At 36.7% G+C, this 19,780-nt stretch overlaps 1 protein-coding gene across 1 annotated transcript in view; it reads left to right on the forward strand.

The window, feature by feature from the left end:
• The window catches only part of adgra1b (adhesion G protein-coupled receptor A1b), a 152,203-nt gene that overhangs the window by 88,246 nt on the left and 44,177 nt on the right, over nucleotides 1-19,780 (forward strand). Inside the window, exons 13-14 of the mRNA XM_084390772.1 lie at nucleotides 6,483-6,672; nucleotides 7,075-7,283. Coding sequence (XP_084246898.1) covers nucleotides 6,483-6,672; nucleotides 7,075-7,283 — 399 coding nt within the window. The remainder of the gene's footprint in view (nucleotides 1-6,482; nucleotides 6,673-7,074; nucleotides 7,284-19,780) is intronic.

Raw genomic sequence — 19,780 nt, forward strand, 5'->3', positions numbered from 1 at the left:
GCTGATCACATCGAGGCTTTGATTCTGATGCAGACGGCAGAAATCATCATGATCATCCTCATGCAGAGTGACTCTGGCTGTTCAGATTAACACACGATATACTACTCTCACTATATCTGTGTGAGGATCAGTTAAAGCGTTTGATCATAATGAGTTATTTTTATATTTTCTGTTTACATTTTCATTTTAGTTAGTTTAAAGTCATTTTTATTAGTTTTTTTTTAAATATCTACTTTTAGCAATTCTTTTTTTTTTATTAATCTTGTTTTTTTAATATGTCTATATAGTTTTATAAATTTTATTTCAGTTTTAGTAATTTTTATATTTTCTGTTTTCTTTTCCTTTTGGGTTAAAGTATTTTTTTTTTTTATGTCTGAGAGAGTGAGTCATTATTATCATTAGTCATTATTATTTTCATTTTCTTTAAAAATTTTAGTTTAAATTTCAATAGTTTTATAGTCTATATAGTTTTTATTTATTTTTATTTCAGTTTTAGGTGTTTTTTATTTTCTATTTTAATTTTAGTTTGTTTAAAGTCATTTTATTAGTTTTTTACTACATGGACATAGTTTTATTCATTTTTATTTTAGTTTGTTATTTTATATTTTCTGATTTCCATTTTAATTTTAAAGTCATTTTTATTAATTTTCTAAATATGTCTATAGTTGTATTCATTAATTTAATTTTTTTCTTTTTTTTCTTATTTTAAATTAATTAAAATAATTACATTTTGAAGTCCATTTATGGATTTAAAATAAATTTTTATCAGTTTAAAAAAATTTTTTTTTTAGTTTTTCTTAATTTTTATTTCAGCTCTAATTATTTTAGTACCTCAAAATAAACTAAATGAAAATTAAAAATGTTGCCTCGGCAACTACAGCTGAAATAAAGTACGTTTAATTTCTGTTTTATTAGTTATTTTATTTCAAGTTTATGGTTTTAGTTAACTATAATAACCCTGTACTTTATACTGTACACCCATATTTATGCATAAATACTTTTCTATTGAAATGTGCATTATAAAACAGATTATTTTGTGGAAAAGTCGTGCTTGATTTCATTATAAAACTGCATACTAAATGAATGCAGCGAGTCGTTATATTGCTTGACGAGCAGACAGCCTATGGTTAATGAACTCGATACTTAAAGGAATTATTACTGCTATTAAATGCCTTATTGAGCATTCGCATCTTATATTTACTCCCGAATTACTGTAATGCACTTTTATTTCTATACTATTATTTATTGACCTATTTGATCAGACTGCCAGTACAATGTTGAATCTGAATGCAAAGTAACTGTATTTCAGAGGTAATAACCAGATGCCGCTTACAATTCATGACACGCATGATCACGACAGCAATGTAAACGTGAACAAAGAAGACAAAAAGCCTGATGATCATATTTGAGACTCATGGGATTTAGACGAGTCTCTAACTATCTGTGCACAGTAATTCATAAGTGAAGATCTTGCTGTAAAAGTCTCTGGTGTTGAATGATGTTCCTGCAGTGAATCTGCTTTCATCACGTCTGACTCTGAACAGAGGACATGATTGATAAAAGCACATGAAAGCACCGGTATCGGTGGGAGATTGACGACAGAAAAGACTTCTTTAAATAAACCGAGAGCTTCATCCATCCTGTTGCATGGCTGGGTTTCTATGGGCTTCATCTCTCATGCCGTGTCCGTTTTTAGTCCTCTGATGATAAGCACGAGTAATTTGAGTTCAGATCTTCCCTTTGAAACTAAATGAAGTGAATACAGTTATGCAGGAAAAACCCTGGAAACTTCTGGAGCTTCTTTGTGTGGCTTTCTGACAAAATTATGGTTTAATGTTCGGAAAATAAAGAAATTAAGACAGCCATAAAAAAAATTTAATTTACAGTTGTAATAGAAAAATAGAAAAAAAAAATCTTAAAGTCCTTATGAAATCAAAATTTAAGCTTTTTAGTATGAATATGTGTGCTTTACTTTTATCTATAAGCAAAATTCGCATTTAGATGATATAAGTGTTCAAAAAAACATAGTCTCTCACTGAATTCTGCCAATATGAATCAATGATTTTGATGACATCACTCTGCACCTCAGCTCCTCATCAGATTTTCTGTCCAATCAAATGCTCTCTAGAATCTGAAGCTCCGCCCCCTACATTATAAACAGACACTGAAGCTGCGGCTGAAGTCGGTCACTTGTTCACACGTTGGTGAATGAGTGCACTAGAGAGGGGGAAGGGAGCAATTCAGGGAGCGTAAAGTCTTTCCATTGGGGTGGATGAAGTCTGGTTTCACGTTAGCGTCACATGAACCACTGGAGAACAGAATATATCAGACACATTTGAGTTCTGCACAGAATGCTGTATTTTAAAGCGATATGGAGGAGAAACGGTTAGAGATTAGGAGGAAACTGTGGCTTTATTGAGCTCAACAGCTCTGAGCTGTGACGTAAACCAAACGCTATTGGCTATTTTAAAAAAGGGGAGGAGCTTCTCGATATGCGAGATTGTCAACACATTGAATAATTCTGCACGTTTCAAGGCACTTCAGTGGGACTTTAAATACTTGATTTTTTTTTTTATTCACAGTGAAATATGACAATATTAATATTTCTTATTTTGTATTTGGTCATTTTTATTTTGTGTAATAATAATAATAAATAATAATAGTAATAATAATAATAATATTATTATTATTATTATTATTATTATTATTCTCATTGATCTATAAAATCACAATTTGGCCATATTGTTCAAACCTGGAAATTTGTTCAAATCATATTTTAAATCGTAATTGCAATTTTTATCAGCAAAATCACAATCATTCTTTTTCAACCATAAATATTGAATGTAATTTTACAGTTGTAATGTAAAAAAATATTAAAATAAAATATTGCAATAGTAATATTTCTTATTTTGTATTTTAATATTTTTATTTAATAATTATTTTATATATATATATATATATATATATATATATATATATATATATATATATAATAATTATTATTATTATTATTATTATTATTATTATATTATTATTTAACGATAATAATAATAATAATAATAATTATTATTATTATTATTATTATCAGAATTTTTATTAAAAAAGTTCCACAGCATATATCACTGTAATTATTTGGACTTTGTGCCATGGTGAGTAGCAATGGCATTGTTTAAAATACCTTGGACTACCACGTTACACCATGTTACATGAATACGGTAATCAGAATATCAGAAGTATTGAATTACCATCTGTACCGCGGTACCGCCACAAAGTGCAGGGTAAAAGAAAATGAAATGATTTAGAGTGATTTATACAAACATGTTCAGACATGAATGATTCTTCAATGATTCAATGATTCAGATGCAGTTTTTCACCCATGAAACATGAAAAATCCCAGCGCATCCACCCTAGCATGTTAGTGATTCACATTTACATTTCCAAAGAATGTAAAAGTCCAATTTTCTAAGATTCTGTATGAAATCTCCTCTTTAATCCAAACTTTGTAATGGTAGAGCGGCCAGTTGGCATGACAACGTTTTTATTATCTTTCTCTGCGTAATGCAACATGAATTCTCAAAGTGCAGTTCCTCAAAGCGAGAGCAGAGAGTTTGTAAATGAGTCTGTTTCATCGCTGCTCGACATGATTCCTCCAGCTCTAAAAGCTTTCTGAAGCCCCGCTGCTTCAGCTCAACATTTACACAGTCCACAGTGTGTTTGGTAAAGCTGCTAATGAAGAACCAGGACTGAATCACACACTCTATACGCTCTATACACTCTACAAACTTACTGGGCTGTTTCAACCCAAATGTGGGTCAAATATGGACAAACCCAGCCGTTTAACCCAGCGCGTCATCACTGTGTTGCATTGCATTATATGTTTTAAAACTACAGAGCTTTGATCATAAAACTAAATCATCTTACTAAGACATATTATTGACAGATATTGATATGCATTTTATGTAAGTATCTGCTATACTATTGTAAAGATTACATTACATTTATGTATTTGGCAGACGCTACACTCTAAAAAATGCCGGGTTGTTTTAACCCAATGTCGGGCCAAATATGGACTAACCCAACGTTGGGTTAAAAAATGCAGTTTAAAAATGGACAAATTGCATTTTGGACAAAATCAAAAATGGACAAAAATGCAATAAAAAAAATGGACAAATTGCATTGGTTACATTAAAAATGTAACCCAACGGCTGGGTTTGTCCATTTTTAAATTGCATTTTTGTCCATTTTTGATTTTGTCCAAAATGCAATTTGTCCATTTTTAAACTGCATTTTTTAACCCAACGTTGGGTTAGTCCATATTTGACCCAAAAGAGTGAGTGTATCCAAAGCGACTTACATTACAATTCAAGCTACACATTTACAGTCTTATCAGTTCTTGCTTTCCCTGGGAATCGAACCCACAACCTTGATGTTGCAAGCACTGACGCTCTACTGTTTGAGCTACAGGACAGCTAGCTCATTGATTTACATTACAAGTGTCCATATGAATATCAGCATCTGCATCATATTTTTGCTCAGTTTGAGTCTCTGAATAAAACTGAGCTGATTTTTCCTCTATATGAGCCATACAAGCCAACAAAAACAAGCAGTTTTAATGCATTTAAAGTTTTGTTCCTTTAAAAAAACATTTTCGGACAATTATTGTCAGGCTTTACAGGGTTGATATAGATATGAGGTTTTTGTCTCACTCTGTGTTTGTTCTTTTTAAAGTTTGAAACGATGTGCATTATGAAAAGTGCTTTAACGCACCGATTAACCTCTACAAACGAAACCATATATATTGTTTTGTAAGAACGGAAGTAGTTTGGTGCTGAACTGAGGAACTGAGGATGATCCACACACTTTCCCAGATCCAGTCGGATCTCATGCATCCACACATCAGCGTTCCAGAGATGAACTGAAGTCAGTGTGTGTGTTCATGAGGATGATGATGGAGAAAAGAGAGATGAAGTCAGTGTGTTCATGACGCCTGTACATGTGAACAGCAGTGCTGCATTGAAGAGCTGCTGGAATGTAATATGGATGCTGCAGTGCACTCTGGGTAAAGGCTGGAGGCGTGAGTCACGTATGGAAATCATGTGATCCCTGAAGAGGCGCCTGGTTTTGTGAATGAACTCCTCGGCAGACGAATGCTGACTGGAGGCTTTCTGAGCTCACGTCGGATCCGCTGCGCTCCGGTTTAGAGGAACACTGGAGACGAGGCGAACGAGAACTTTAGTTCTGTACAGGCTGAATTATCTCGATTGGTCATGTGATCTGACGGGGGAGTTTAACGCTCATTTGGGGAACGTTCTGTGTTTGCTGGGTATACACATACATTTAAGATTAAATAACATACATACACACACACACACACACACACACACTCAAACACTCACTCACTCACTCACACATAGACACACACACATAGACTCACACACACACTCACTCACTCACTCACACTTGCACAGTCTCAAACACTCACTCACTCACTCACTCACACACACACACACACACACACACACACACACACACTCACTCACTCACTCACACAGACACACACACATAGACTCACACACAGACTCTCACGCACACTCACTCACACAGACTCACACACACTCACTCACACATACATGTGTATATATATACAGTATATATATATGAGAGAGAGAGAGAGTCTGTGTGTGTGTATGTGTGAGTGGGTGTTTGAGACTGTGTGAATGTGTGCGAGAGAGAGAGAGAGTTTGTGTGTGTATGTGTGAGTGGGTGTTTGAGACTGTGAGTGAGTGAGTGAGTGTGTGTGTGTGTGTGTGTATAACCTAAAAATATCTTAACAGAACATTCCATAATGGTTATTATTAATAATATTTTGCAACCATAAAATAACATTCCCAGAACACAGTATGTGTATATAAAAGTTATTTTTATACTAATATTAATTATAATCATTTTCTTTTTAACCAATTATAATGTTATTTACTACAAGCGTTACTGTCCACATGTTAAATTGCACATGTTTTACTTTAAACACTTGAATTCCTCTATAAAGCAAAGTTGAGTATCTAGATGATTTTTCCCTGGTTCAGTGTTGGGAAAGATAAAGTGGAACCCCAGCTAAATCATTTTAAAAGTGTTTTTGGAAACATCTTAGCAAAAACACACTATCTGCATCAACATCTGCTTATCGCCTTAATCTTAAATGTGTTTTAAGGCCCAAATGACATGCGTTCCCCCTTCAGCATCTGCATTAGACTGACACATGTCCTGCTATTCTAACAGATAAAGAGGATGATGATGATGATGATGATGTTTTATCAGCCTGCTGCTTTAAGCTGTCTGCTGCTGCTGATGTTGGTCAGAATCATTCCCCTCTGCGGCAGACCACAGAAAAGCAGAGAGAAAGAAGGAGGATAAACCCTGTTTCCTCCAGCCTGTCAGATCTGCGCGTCTCCTGCACATGTTTCATATCCATTTCCCCGTTTCAGAACACGGTGGCCATCGCTTCCATTCATTTCCCGCTGGCTTTCCCTCAGTCTGAGGAGAACTCCACCTGTAAGCTGCAGCTGATCGTCTTCCGCAATGGAAAACTCTTCCCATGCACGGGGAATTCGTCAAATCTCGCGGACGATGGGAAGCGCAGAAGCGTTTCGACACCAGTTGCGTTCACCAAATTAGGTAATGCTGCATTTTTCTTTTTCATGCATTCGTTTTTTTAACCCAGCATATCCACACATATGCATGCATTAGTTGTTTTAAATGAAAAACGGCATTGCACTGGAGTATTTAGTAAGATTTAAACGTTAACGTCACATGCAATTATGAGAAAACATGCGCGTGCTTGCACGATGTTGCAACAGTTGCGTTGCATTATTACACGAGTTCGAATAAGGTTATTTGTCTGCGCAATTAATTTAATTTGTATTGCAGCAATTAGACAATAATGCACGTTCATTCCAGAGTGGAATACGACGCCTCAGACGTGCATGTGTGTGTGATTGCCAGCTTTCATATGGTTTGTGGATGCATCTCTGGAGCACTTGAGGACTTGAGACTTGACGCAATGTGTTGCTCTCCTAGATGGGTGTAGCCCCGGGAGCCCCGTGCAGCCGGTTACCGTCGCTCTCCGGCACTGCTCGTTGGGTGTAGACCCCACCGCAGCATACTGGGATTTTGACCTGCTTGATGGACACGGTGGCTGGCGCGCGGAAGGCTGTCAGATAACCGGCTCCGCGCACAACACGACCACCATCCACTGCGCGCACCACAACAACCTCGCCGTGCTCATGGTAAGAGTCTCGTGCTCACGGTAAAGAGAGTCTCGTGCTCACGGGAGTCAGTGGAGGAGTGCTAGTGTGTGGGTGCAGAGCCAATGAAACACGGCGAACATCCAAACACAAGTGGAGATATCATTTTTGCAAGGGCAAATGGTGTGAGGTGAGGTATAGATGTAGGTGCACGTGACCCTTACGCTGCGAAGGACATGAGGTGCAAACAATGCTTCAAATTAAATCAATGCATGTAGCTTCAAAGCAGCTTTAGGGAAATGCATAGCAAATAATGCACATCCAAAATAACACTTTAGTCAAAAAGTCTTAAAGAAATGTGTGCTGGATTGTTATTTCTATCAAGAGGCAAATGCAATCAAACAAGAATTATCTAAAATGGCATCTTTACGCTGCAAAGAAGCGTCATATAGGCCTATACTGTGTGTAAAAAAATCTACACAGTATACCATAAATGCATTAAAAGTGCACGAATAATGTAATCTACGTTTTTAAATGTTAAAATATGAATTTAAAACGTGCAACTATGAAAGTATAAAATATATTTTTTTTAAGTAACGCAGCTCTGGTGCGTCATCATTTGACACAGAAGTAAAGCAGCATCAGAGCCGCCTCAAGTGCATGCTTTATTCCTGCTTTTATGCTGCACTGAATGTGGAACAGAGCAGCTGAGTAAAGAATCAAACAAGATCCTTCTGGAGAAACTCAAATCAATTCTGAAAACAAAAAACGTGTTTCAGTCTATCCAGCCGGGTTTTATTTGATTATTAAAGGATTCGGGATGTATCCCATTTGGATTGCTTCCAATTATGCTAGAAATACCAATAGAAACCCGCGAGGATTTATTCGACTATAGGGAAGGAGCGCAGAAAGCCCTTATACAACAAGTTTTCCTTAAAGGCACATCGCTGGATTTCCTGCATCATCAGCTTAGTGGTGACTGGAAGGTTTTAGGTTTAAACCTGACTAGAGCCGAGCCTGTAATAAGTGAGCAGTGTGTGGTTTGAGTAAATGAGTGATTAGTGAGTGTGTGTGTGAGGGCACTTGTTTGTTCGCCCCCTTCATTCTTCACGGCAGCGCGACGCGTCGCTTTTACGCGCGGCTTCTTCATGACTCTGCCGATCTGCACTGGGACTTATGTTGGGAATATCACCGCGTGGAAGTGATTTAACGAGGATTTTTCCAGCGCAATGGCATCGCATCGTCCGTAGTGGCGCGAGCTCACAGACGCCGAATGTTCACCGAAGACTGGGACTCCATCGACTGGGAGGTCAGAACGATTTATCATTCGCAATATGACGTGAATGTTCTGTTGTGAACGCTCGATCGAATTGTATTGAATTGTATTGTGTTAAGTGCGATGCTCAGGGAAACAGCGAGTGATGCTGATGATGCGCGTGTGTGTGTGCGTGGAAAATCAAAGTCGATGTTTTGCATTAGACGACTTTAATCCGGATTTAATTGACTCGTGCGTGAAGATAAGATGCGATGTATTGAGTGTTTGTGTGCGTGGAGACCTAAGTGAAAGTGCACCTGTTCTCGTGACGCTTTCAACTTCACGCGTTAAAGGTGATATTGTTGCATTGCCATTCAGATGCTGTTTATTGTTGAGCTGTGCTGTGCATGTGAGCTTGTGAAAGAAAGCGTGTGTGTGTGAGAGAGAGAGAGAGAGAGAGAGAGAGAGAGAGAGAGAGAGAGAGAGAGCTGATGCAGTCACCACACCCGCAGTCCGCAGTGTCTGAGAAAAAGAGGCTTTCAAACCGTTTGCGACACACATTTATATCCCAGCCTCTTCATGAGCGCGAGGATGCTGGAGGTTTGCGGTGTTTCTGCTGGAAATGGGTTTCTGGACCTGTTGCTCAGTCTCATCAGCTTTAGTTCTGGTGGAGATCACTGGTGTTCCAGTGCCAGTTCTCCATGAACACAGGCAATCCTCTCATGCTGGAGTGATTTAATCTTGTTAAATGAGAAAGATTTTTGTGCCTATTTTTGTACAGTTGATCTAAATCAGAGCCGGTCACTGCTGGTCAACTGCACTGATAGAATATTGGTGCTCTGATAATTTCAAATAATTTGAATATGACCAAATATTACTCTTTTATCTCAATAAACTGAAAATAAGTTTTTTTCAAAAAGTTTCTGAAAATACAGTTTGCTATAGGTATAAACATTAAGTTTGAACAATGCAAGAATTACCAGATTTTGGTTTGAATCAGTTTTATGAAAATAACACAAAAAGGCGCAATAATACAATTACATTTTGGCCTGTTTTGTGAAGAATATGACAAACCTACTGATGATCTACAGTAAAAATACATCTGAGATTAAAGCAGAAAGTTCAGAAAGCCATTGCCTTGATCTGATCTGGGATATGTATTCAATATCTGAATATGAAATATATACTGTATATATATATATATATATATATATATTCAAATGTGAATCATATCATGTTTTTATAGGCATTGTGATTTACTGTATTTTATGTGTTGTTCCCATATCTATTACAGTGACTTGCAGACATGCTTGTTTCTGATCAGAGAAAATTAGATGATCTTTCTTTCTTTCTTTCTTTCTTTCTTTCTTTCTTTCTTTCTTTCTTTCTTTCTTTCTTTCTTTCTTTCTTTCTTTCTTTCTCAAAAGTATTCTGGAAAATCATCTGTTTCGTATCGTAATTGAGTTTCTGAACCTGTTGCTTTAATCTCAGATGTATTTTTACCGTACACCTTACGGTAATATATCGGCAGCTGTGGTTGCCAGAGAAATTTACCGTAAAAAAAATACGGTAGCAACATTTTAGATTTTACAGACTTTACTTAAATTTACAGTAATAAACCGTATTTAATTATCTGATATAATGTTCATTTACTCACCTATTGAAGTATTTATATCTGTCTTGTACCATTGTAATACACTGACAACCACCAATCACAGTGGAGATGAAAATCACATGATGAATTAAAGCTCATCACGAGCAGCTCTTTCACAAGAAAGTTAATAAATAAATATATATAAGCTGCACAGTGTCATTCACACACACACACTAAACACCATCATGGTAACACACATGAAATTAAACATTAATTTAACAACATTAAATGTAACATAAAACCCAATGTCATAACTGATTAGAAAAAAAATAAGAAAACTATGAAGAAACAGTTATTTCAACAAAAATACATCAAATGTGAAGCGTCACGCAGGGAATTGTGGGAATGTCAATTTACGTTTTTTCACTGTAAATTATACAATGACTTGTTCGTCTTCACTTCCAAAAACTGTAAAATTACCGGTATTTTACCGTTTCATTAAATGTACCATTAGACCTATCACAGTTATTTACCGTATATAGTACGGAAACTTTCTGTTAACCAATTAACAGTTTTTCACTGTAGCATTTTTACAGTCTTTTACTGTTAAAATCACGATCATATTTTACAGTGTAGATCATCAGTAGTTTTGTTGTATTCTCCACAAAACAGAGCAAAACGTAATAGTATTCTTGTACCTTTTTGTGTTATTTTCATAAAACTGATTAAAATGAAATCTGGGAATGTTTACACCTATAAAAACAGCTGGTTTCCCATTATCGCCTGTATGTATTGAGACAAAAGATGCAATATTTGGTCATATTCAGATTATTTGATCATAAGCACCAATATTCCACACTAAAGGAGTAATAATCTGATTATTCAATATGTAGAGCTGGTCAAGTGACTAAATCAAGAAGTTAAGGAAGAAATCCCATATTGTTCTGGGATGTGCTGGATATTTCAGTATCCCTGGAGTGTGTGGATGTCTTTATCAGAGTGGTTGCTGTATAATGCTGATGCACAGCTCTGACATGTGGAAATAATTGCTAGAGGTCGTAATAAACTCTTTGCGATGCAGCCATTTTGTGTGTGTGTGTGCTTTGAGGAGATGTAATCGAGGAGAACAGGTCTGGACTGATTCTGCTGAGGACTTGAAGGTTGTTTAATGCACATTCAGCGGTGTCTTTCACCTTGACATCTCTCCACGGTTAGACACCTGCTCCAAGCAAACGCATATTGATTCACAATCCTATTCATTGTGTAATGCATGACAGAATCACGGCGTATTTCTACAAGCCCATGATGCATCAACATCTAGCTGAAGTGAATGTCTTTATGCAGTCTTTAACACAAAACCTGCTGAAATATTGAGCTGTGTAACAATGAGACCAGTTTACTGTGCAAGAATATTTGCTCATCTACTCAAAAGAAATGTTTATGATCGCTGTATAGAAGTCAAGTTTATTTATATAGCGCTTTTCGCGTCACGTTGTTTCAAAGCAGCTTCACAGAAAAACATGTTCATGTTTATATCTTATTATCTTAGTTGCATTTATCAGATGATATAGTTACATTATGCCTTGATTCAAACAATCAAGCAGTTGAGACTGGTTAGAAATAGCTTTACGTGAATATACTGGATGTAAAGCTGAATTTAAGTTATGTATCTGACTTTATTTATACAGCTATAGGCGATATAACAGTCAGATTTTCTATACATTATATACTGTATTGCTTTACGTGATTATACTGTATGTAAATAAAGTTAGATATGTGCATATTGCTGGGTGATAATATAGTTTACATTATTATAGTTTACAATATACGCAAGTAAAATTAAGTTATATCCAACTTTATATTTATACTGTAAAGCTGGGTGATAATAGTTACATTTTTCGACAATATTATAATCAGGCAGTTGAGATTTGCTATAGTGTATATTGCTTTAAGTAAATGTATGCTGATATAATTGCTGAAAAATTAGAATATCGTGCAAAAGTTCATTTATTTCAGTAATTCGACTTAAAAGGTGAAACTAATATATAATATAGACTCATTACATGGAAAGTGAGATATTTAAAGCCTTTATTTGTTATAATTTTGATGATTATGAATGTGGGGTTTTCATAAGCTGAGAGCCATAATCATCAAAATTATAACAAATAAAGGCTTGAAATATCTCACTTTCCATGTAATGAGTCTATATTATATATTAGTTTCACCTTTTAAGTCGAATTACTGAAATGAACTTTTGCACGATATTCAAATTTTTTGAGTATTATTAATCTGTTATTTGTTGATTTTGAAGATTATGAAATGTATATGAGGACCTGAGAAGATAGAAATGCGGTTTGAGTCATGAACTATTTTTATACATCTCCGAAGCTTTATTTTGGTCTGTGTTTCTCCGTTCGCTTCGTCACACAAACACACTTTGGTCTGTTCGCCCACAGACGGGAATGGATGGTGTGTATCATCGGGACTTTTGTTAAACAGCTTTTTTTAGTCTGTTGAAACTCTGAGATCTATATTCTCCTGAGTCACCAGTGGTTTTCTCTGCTGTGTGTGTGTGTGCGGAGAGAAAGTGTGATGTGCTGTTTTAGACTCGATGTACACACACTCACAGAAGTGTGTTTAGTTGATGATATATGCATTACATCAGCGCAGCACTGCATTACTGCACCATTATCATGCGTTTCAGGAGATCGGGACAGGACAGGACACTTCCCTCGGGACGTTATCTCGCTGTGCCACATTGACAAGGACTAAAGTACTTCAGCTGCACGATATTGGAAAAAGCTGACCTTATTCAGTTCTCTGCGATGTACTGTATATACTGAGATATTAAAACGTACAGGTCTAATCAGGCCGGATGACTTGAAAAGCTCTGTTTGGAAAGAATGCATCATTTTGTTGGGGAGTTCATTTGCATAGTAAATTAAAAATTATAAAAATGAAATAGAATTATTGACTTTTTTATGGCAAAATCCAACAATTTAGGAAAAGCATCACTGGAAAAAAAATATTCCTTGAAGACGTAAATGAAACAAAGATTATTGGAGTTTGTTTTACAGGAAAATACTGTTTTAGTGTTTCTTTCTCAAAATGTCATGTTTAATTAAATGTTACTTGCTGTTGTGGAAATTAGTTTTTTTTTCAGTGCATTAGGTATTAAACTACTAACCGTTATATTAAATGTAGTAAAGCAATTTGTTTTTGTTGAGAACTCAACAAAATAACAAAATAAAAAATTTAGATTTTTTTTTGTTTAATCCAAAAATTTTAATTTTATTTTTTTCAATAAAAAATAAAATAAAATAAAATATATATAATTTTTTATTTTATTTTTTATCATTTGAGATGTGAAAAATGTTTCAAATAAATCCTGCAGCAAATTTTCAGGTATTTAAAAATGTGGTGTTTAAAAAAAGTAATTCTGTCTATTGGAGTTTTCATAGGCCACGTTCGCACTGTTTTTGACCAATTCAAAATGACTATTAAAATAATAATCATGATTTTATTGTGATTATTATAAAAAAAAATTAAAGATCGAGGAATACAAATATTTTATTTTATTTTATTTTATTATAAAATTGCAATACTAATATTTGCATATTTTTTTTAGAACAATGTCTTTTCTTAGAAACAATAATAGTGAATGTTAAACAGTAGCTGTGTCTCTTTTCAGAGTTGTATTTGTCGCTGCATATTTCATAGACGCTGATTCAGAAATTACAACAATTTACTCTATTACTCAATTATGGCCGACGGAAACACACTTTATTCAGTGAGGTTTCTCTTAACGCCCTGTTGACCTTCACCAGTCAGATCCCATCTTTTGACATGAGCAACATGAGTTTTCTTCACGTAGTTTCGAGTTCTGAATGTTACAGTGTTTCATAGTTCTGTTTGATCTCAAAAGATCAAAGAATTTAATTTCTCAGCACAAATGTTTCGAGACAAGTCGCTTTAATTCTTTATACGGTTAGTCATAGTTTAATACCTAATGCACTTTTTGAGAGGGACTTTAACAAAGAAACGGCACATCCTGTTAAGCATGACATATGAAGTAAAAGACTGAAATGGTATTTTCATGGGAAATGTTGAGCACATGGCATCTAGAAAAGGCGTTTTTATCCTTAAATTCTTCACTTCCTGTATTTATTATCGTGGTTGTGAGAGCTTGGTTCTGTCCAGCTCTGGGTTTATTGGTTTAATCTCTTGTATTTCACGGTGGACAGCCGTTTGCTAATAAATTGTGTTTAAATGCTGATTATTTTTGTGCCTCGCATCGGTTTGATCCATCACTTGTTTCCCGCCAGCCGTCGCTGTCGTCAGCACATCGATCGTGTTCGAGCGCCTCTCTCCGGACTAAACCTGGATACGGATGTCTTCTCCTACAAATTACATTCCTTCAGCCTTTTGTCATTCAAATGAGCGATGCTGGGAATCTCACAAATGAAACGTACTGGTCGGTTTAATGTATACTTGATAGAAAGAGACAGAAAGGAGGAGTTTATTTCTGTACTGACGCAAACGGCTCTGATGATTTTGAGGTATTTGTTGTAGATTTTTGTGATATTTGTGATGGTTTCAGTGTTCAGATATATCCTGGTGTGTCAGTTTAATGTTTAGAGTCACTTTGATTGTTATTAAGTAACTAAACTAATTATTTATTTCTCTAATTCTTTTTCTTTTTCATTTATTCTATTTATTTATTTCTTCCCCTTGATACTGTCTGACACATCATAATGTTTGTGGTCAATTTGAGTAAGTTTGAGTAGTTTGACCACCTAAAGAGTCTTTTCTTTTATTATTATTTTTCCAGATTCTTTCTGGTGTGTCAGTTTAACGTTTAGGGTCACTTTTTAAAGTGTCATTTACTACCTAAAGAGTCCATGTATTTATTTCTGTTTTTTTGTTCTTTTCTTTTAATTGAATTTTATATAAGTAATTATTTTTATTTATTTTACTTTAAGTTAAATTTTAATTATAAAATTTCAGATACTTTGTCACATCAGTTTAATGTTTAGGGTCAATTAGAGCAAGTCATTAGTAGTTTGACGACCTAAAAAGTCCTTTATTTCATTATTGTTTTTTTATTTTATTTTATTTAGCAGTAGGGGTCAATAGGGGTCACTTTTAGTAAATCATTGACCACCTAAAGAAGCCTTTTTCTATACTTTATTTCCAGAGACTTTCTAACATTTCTGGTCACTTTTGAGTTCGCAATTGGTAGTTTGACCAAAGAGTCCTTTGTGTATATTTATTTTAATTTGTAGTTAAGCAGGCATTTAATAAGAGGGGAAATGTACAGTACAATCAGTTGATGATTATCATAAATTCGTTCAGGGTGAAGTAAGACCCCTACGCCCTCTCAGGGGTTAGTTTAGCAATAATGACTTACTGACTGCACGTTATCTCTTTAAATGATTGAAATGGACTGAATCAATGACAGTAAGGGAGTCAGTTTAGGCACACGTCACCATATATCACGTTTGTGGTTTTCCTCTATCAATAGAGCCCTCTCTCGCTCCTCTGATGGGATGTGAAATGTGTTTTTGCTCAATGTGAACCACAGTGGATTTGACCTATTGACCTCTGAGCAGCTGACCTTTTGACCCTATTTTGTTAAATAAAAAAAAAAAAGCGTTTGGTCAGAACCTGTTCTAGGGTCTGTTTAATATGCCATACAGTATGTGCTGTTACAGTATGTGCTTCAGCTTGAGTTTGCAATGACTTCAAGTTAATTTTATTTGCGCAGTGCACAGACAAGAAGCTTTATAGAAATTCACAATGTTAATGTTTATAATACCTTAATGTCTTTATAGTCCACACTGAGTGGATTACAGCTGGGCGATAATTTAGTTTCCATTTGGCGACGATATAAACGATCAACCAGATGAGATTTACTATTAAATGTTTGAGTGCACTGCATAAATAATGCTTTATTTATGTGCATTTTATTTTATTCCATTTATCTGTATTTTTATATTATTTTATATTATTTGTATTTACATTTTTAAGATTTTTTTTACAGTTTAAAAAATAATGTAAAGTGTCATTATTATCATATTTTATTTTATCTGTATTTTTAAATAATTTAATATTATTTTTATTTACATAATACAATTTTATATATTTTTTAACATATATATATATATAAAAAAAAAGCATAAATAAAGCATCATCATTATTATTATTATTATAGGGTTTTTAGGGTGAAACATGAACATGGTGTTTACGTGGGGATTCATGTTTAAACACTAACGTTCAGTATTTGTTTCCGCTAATTTCTCGAGTGTTTTCTGCACAACAGAATTGAAATGAGCTTCCACTTTGTTGATGAATAAACCACATTATGCATCAGACTCGATGCCAATAGTGCAATATCTTGCTTGTGAGTGAGACCATAATCTGTACAGACCAGAAAAACCAGTTGAAGTAATGAAATTTTATTATAGTGACTCAAATTACCCCGGCACGTGGCAAAGACCAGCGGATGAATAACAGTCATGACTGAAGCTCACGGCCTCAGCGTCTGTGCGCTCGTGTGTGTTTGAGAGGATTTCTTATGGACTGTTGTATAATTAGAGCAGTAAAACTGATGGATTGTTTCCCTTTGTGTTCTCTTATGGGTGATAAGGATTCTGGGTAAATGACTACTGTGTAATTTTGTTATAAAATGATAAGCAGAACCCAGAGTCCTCCTATTCTGGGTGTTTCATCTGCATTATGGCGTTTTTCTTCTTGTTAAAGCATGTGTTGATTCATCTGTGAAGCCGAAGTCCCTTCGCTGTCTCGTTTCTGTGAGCCGGTCTCAGGATGAAGGGTTTGGGATCATTAAAAACACACTCTCTGCATGAGGGTCGTTTAAGGGCGAATCAAAACCTGTTAAGAACTGTCTTGGTTGTTGATTTTGTGGTTGCTGCATATTCGTGGCAAAGCCTTTAATTTATGCGGTTTTAAAGCAGAGGAACATCATTATATAACAGTAATTAGAATCATCATTGAGAATTATTTAAATAAGGGGGAAAAACTCAAGTAGTGTGGCGGTTCTGTGTGTGTGTGTTACAGTAGTGTAGCGAATCTGTGTGTGTGTGTTACAGTAGTGTAGCGGATCTGTGTGTGTGTGTGTGTGTGTGTGTGTGTGTGTGTTACAGTAGTGTGGCGGTTCTGTGTGTGTGTGTTACAGTAGTGTAGCGAATCTGTGTGTGTGTGTTACAGTAGTGTAGCGGATCTGTGTGTGTGTGTGTGTGTGTGTGTTACAGTAGTGTGGCGGTTCTGTGTGTGTGTGTTACAGTAGTGTAGCGGATCTGTGTGTGTGTGTGTGTGTGTGTGTGTGTGTGTTACAGTAGTGTGGCGGTTCTGTGTGTGTGTGTGTGTGTTACAGTAGTGTAGCGGATCTGTGTGTGTGTGTGTGTGTGTGTGTGTGTGTGTGTGTGTGTGTGTGTGTGTGTGTGTGTGTGTGTTACAGTAGTGTAGCGGATCTGTGTGTGTGTTACAGTAGTGTGGTGGTTCTGTGTGTGTGTGTGTGTTACAGTAGTGTGGCGGTTCTGTGTGTTTGTGTTACAGTAGTGTAGCGGATCTGTGTGTGTGTGTGTGTTACAGTAGTGTAGCGGATCTGTGTGTGTGTGTGTGTGTGTGTGTGTGTGTGTGTGTGTGTGTGTGTGTGTGTGTGTGTGTGTTACAGTAGTGTGGCGGATCTGTGTGTGTGTGTTACAGTAGTGTAGCGGATCTGTGTGTGTGTGTTACAGTAGTGTAGCGGATCTGTGTGTGTGTGTGTGTGTGTGTGTGTGTGTGTGTGTGTGTGTGTGTTACAGTAGTGTAGCGGATCTGTGTGTGTGTGTGTGTGTGTGTGTGTGTGTGTGTGTGTGTGTGTTACAGTAGTGTGGCGGTTCTGTGTGTGTGTGTGTGTGTGTGTGTGTTACAGTAGTGTAGCGGATCTGTGTGTGTGTGTTACAGTAGTGTAGCGGATCTGTGTGTGTGTGTTACAGTAGTGTGGCGGTTCTGTGTATGTGTGTGTGTTACAGTAGTGTAGCGGATCTGTGTGTGTGTGTGTTACAGTAGTGTGGTGGTTCTGTGTGTGTGTGTGTGTGTGTGTGTTACAGTAGTGTAGCGGATCTGTGTGTGTGTATTACAGTAGTGTGGCGGTTCTGTGTGTGTGTGTGTGTGTGTGTGTGTGTGTGTTACAGTAGTGTAGCGGATCTGTGTGTGTGTGTGTGTTACAGTAGTGTAGCGGTTCTGTGTGTGTGTGTTACAGTAGTGTGTCGGTTCTGTGTGTGTGTGTTACAGTAGTGTGTCGGTTCTGTGTGTGTGTGTGTGTGTGTGTGTGTGTGTGTGTGTGTGTGTGTTACAGTAGTGTGGCGGTTCTGCGTGTGTGTGTGTGTGTGTGTTACAGTACTGTAGCGGATCTGTGTGTGTGTTACAGTAGTGTGGCGGTTTTGTGTGTTTGTGTGTTACAGTAGTGTAGCGGATCTGTGTGTGTGTTACAGTAGTGTGGCGGTTTTGTGTGTTTGTGTGTTACAGTAGTGTAGCGGATCTGTGTGTGTGTGTTACAGTAGTGTAGCGGGTCTGTGTGTGTGTGTTACAGTAGTGTAGCGGATCTGTGTGTGTGTGTGTGTTACAGTAGTGTAGCGGATCTGTGTGTGTGTGTGTGTGTGTGTGTGTGTGTGTGTGTGTGTGTGTGTGTGTGTGTGTTACAGTAGTGTGGCGGTTCTGTGTGTGTGTGTGTGTGTGTGTGTGTGTGTGTGTGTGTGTGTGTGTGTGTGTGTGTTACAGTACTGTAGCGGATCTGTGTGTGTGTTACAGTAGTGTGGCGGTTCTGTGTGTTTGTGTTACAGTAGTGTAGCGGATCTGTGTGTGTGTGTGTGTGTGTGTGTGTGTGTGTGTGTGTTACAGTAGTGTGGCGGTTCTGTGTGTGTTACAGTAGTGTAGTGGGTCTGTGTGTGTGTGTGTGTGTGTGTGTGTGTGTGTGTTACAGTAGTGTGGCAGTTCTGTGTATGTATGTGTGTGTGTGTGTGTGTGTGTGTGTGTGTGTTACAATAGTGTAGCGGATCTGTGTGTGTGTGTGTGTGTGTTACAGTAGTGTGGCGGTTCTGTGTGTGTGTGTGTGTGTGTGTGTGTGTGTGTGTGTGTTACAGTAGTGTAGCAGATCTGTGTGTGTGTGTGTGTGTGTGTGTGTTACAGTAGTGTAGCAGATCTGTGTGTGTGTGTGTGTGTGTGTGTGTTACAGTAGTGTAGCGGTTCTGTGTGTGTGTTACAGTAGTGTAGCAGATCTGTGTGTGTGTGTGTGTGTGTGTGTGTGTTACAGTAGTGTAGCGGTTCTGTGTGTGTGTGTGTGTGTGTGTGTGTGTGTGTGTTACAGTAGTGTAGCAGATCTGTGTGTGTGTTACAGTAGTGTAGCGGATCTGTGTGTGTGTGTTACAGTAGTGTGGCGGTTGTGTGTGTGTGTGTGTGTGTGTGTGTGTGTGTGTGTGTGTGTGTGTGTGTGTGTGTGTGTGTGTTACAGTAGTGTAGCGGTTCTGTGTGTGTGTTACAGTAGTGTAGCGGTTCTGTGTGTGTGTAACAGTAGTGTAGCGAATCTGTGTGTGTGTGTTACAGTATTGTAGCGGTTCTGTGTGTGTGTGTGTGTGTTACAGTAGTGTAGCGGTTCTGTGTGTGTGTGTGTGTGTGTGTGTGTGTGTT

This window comes from Rutilus rutilus (assembly GCF_951802725.1).
Source record: "Rutilus rutilus genome assembly, chromosome: 20".
Classification (NCBI taxonomy): Eukaryota; Metazoa; Chordata; class Actinopteri; order Cypriniformes; family Leuciscidae; genus Rutilus; species Rutilus rutilus.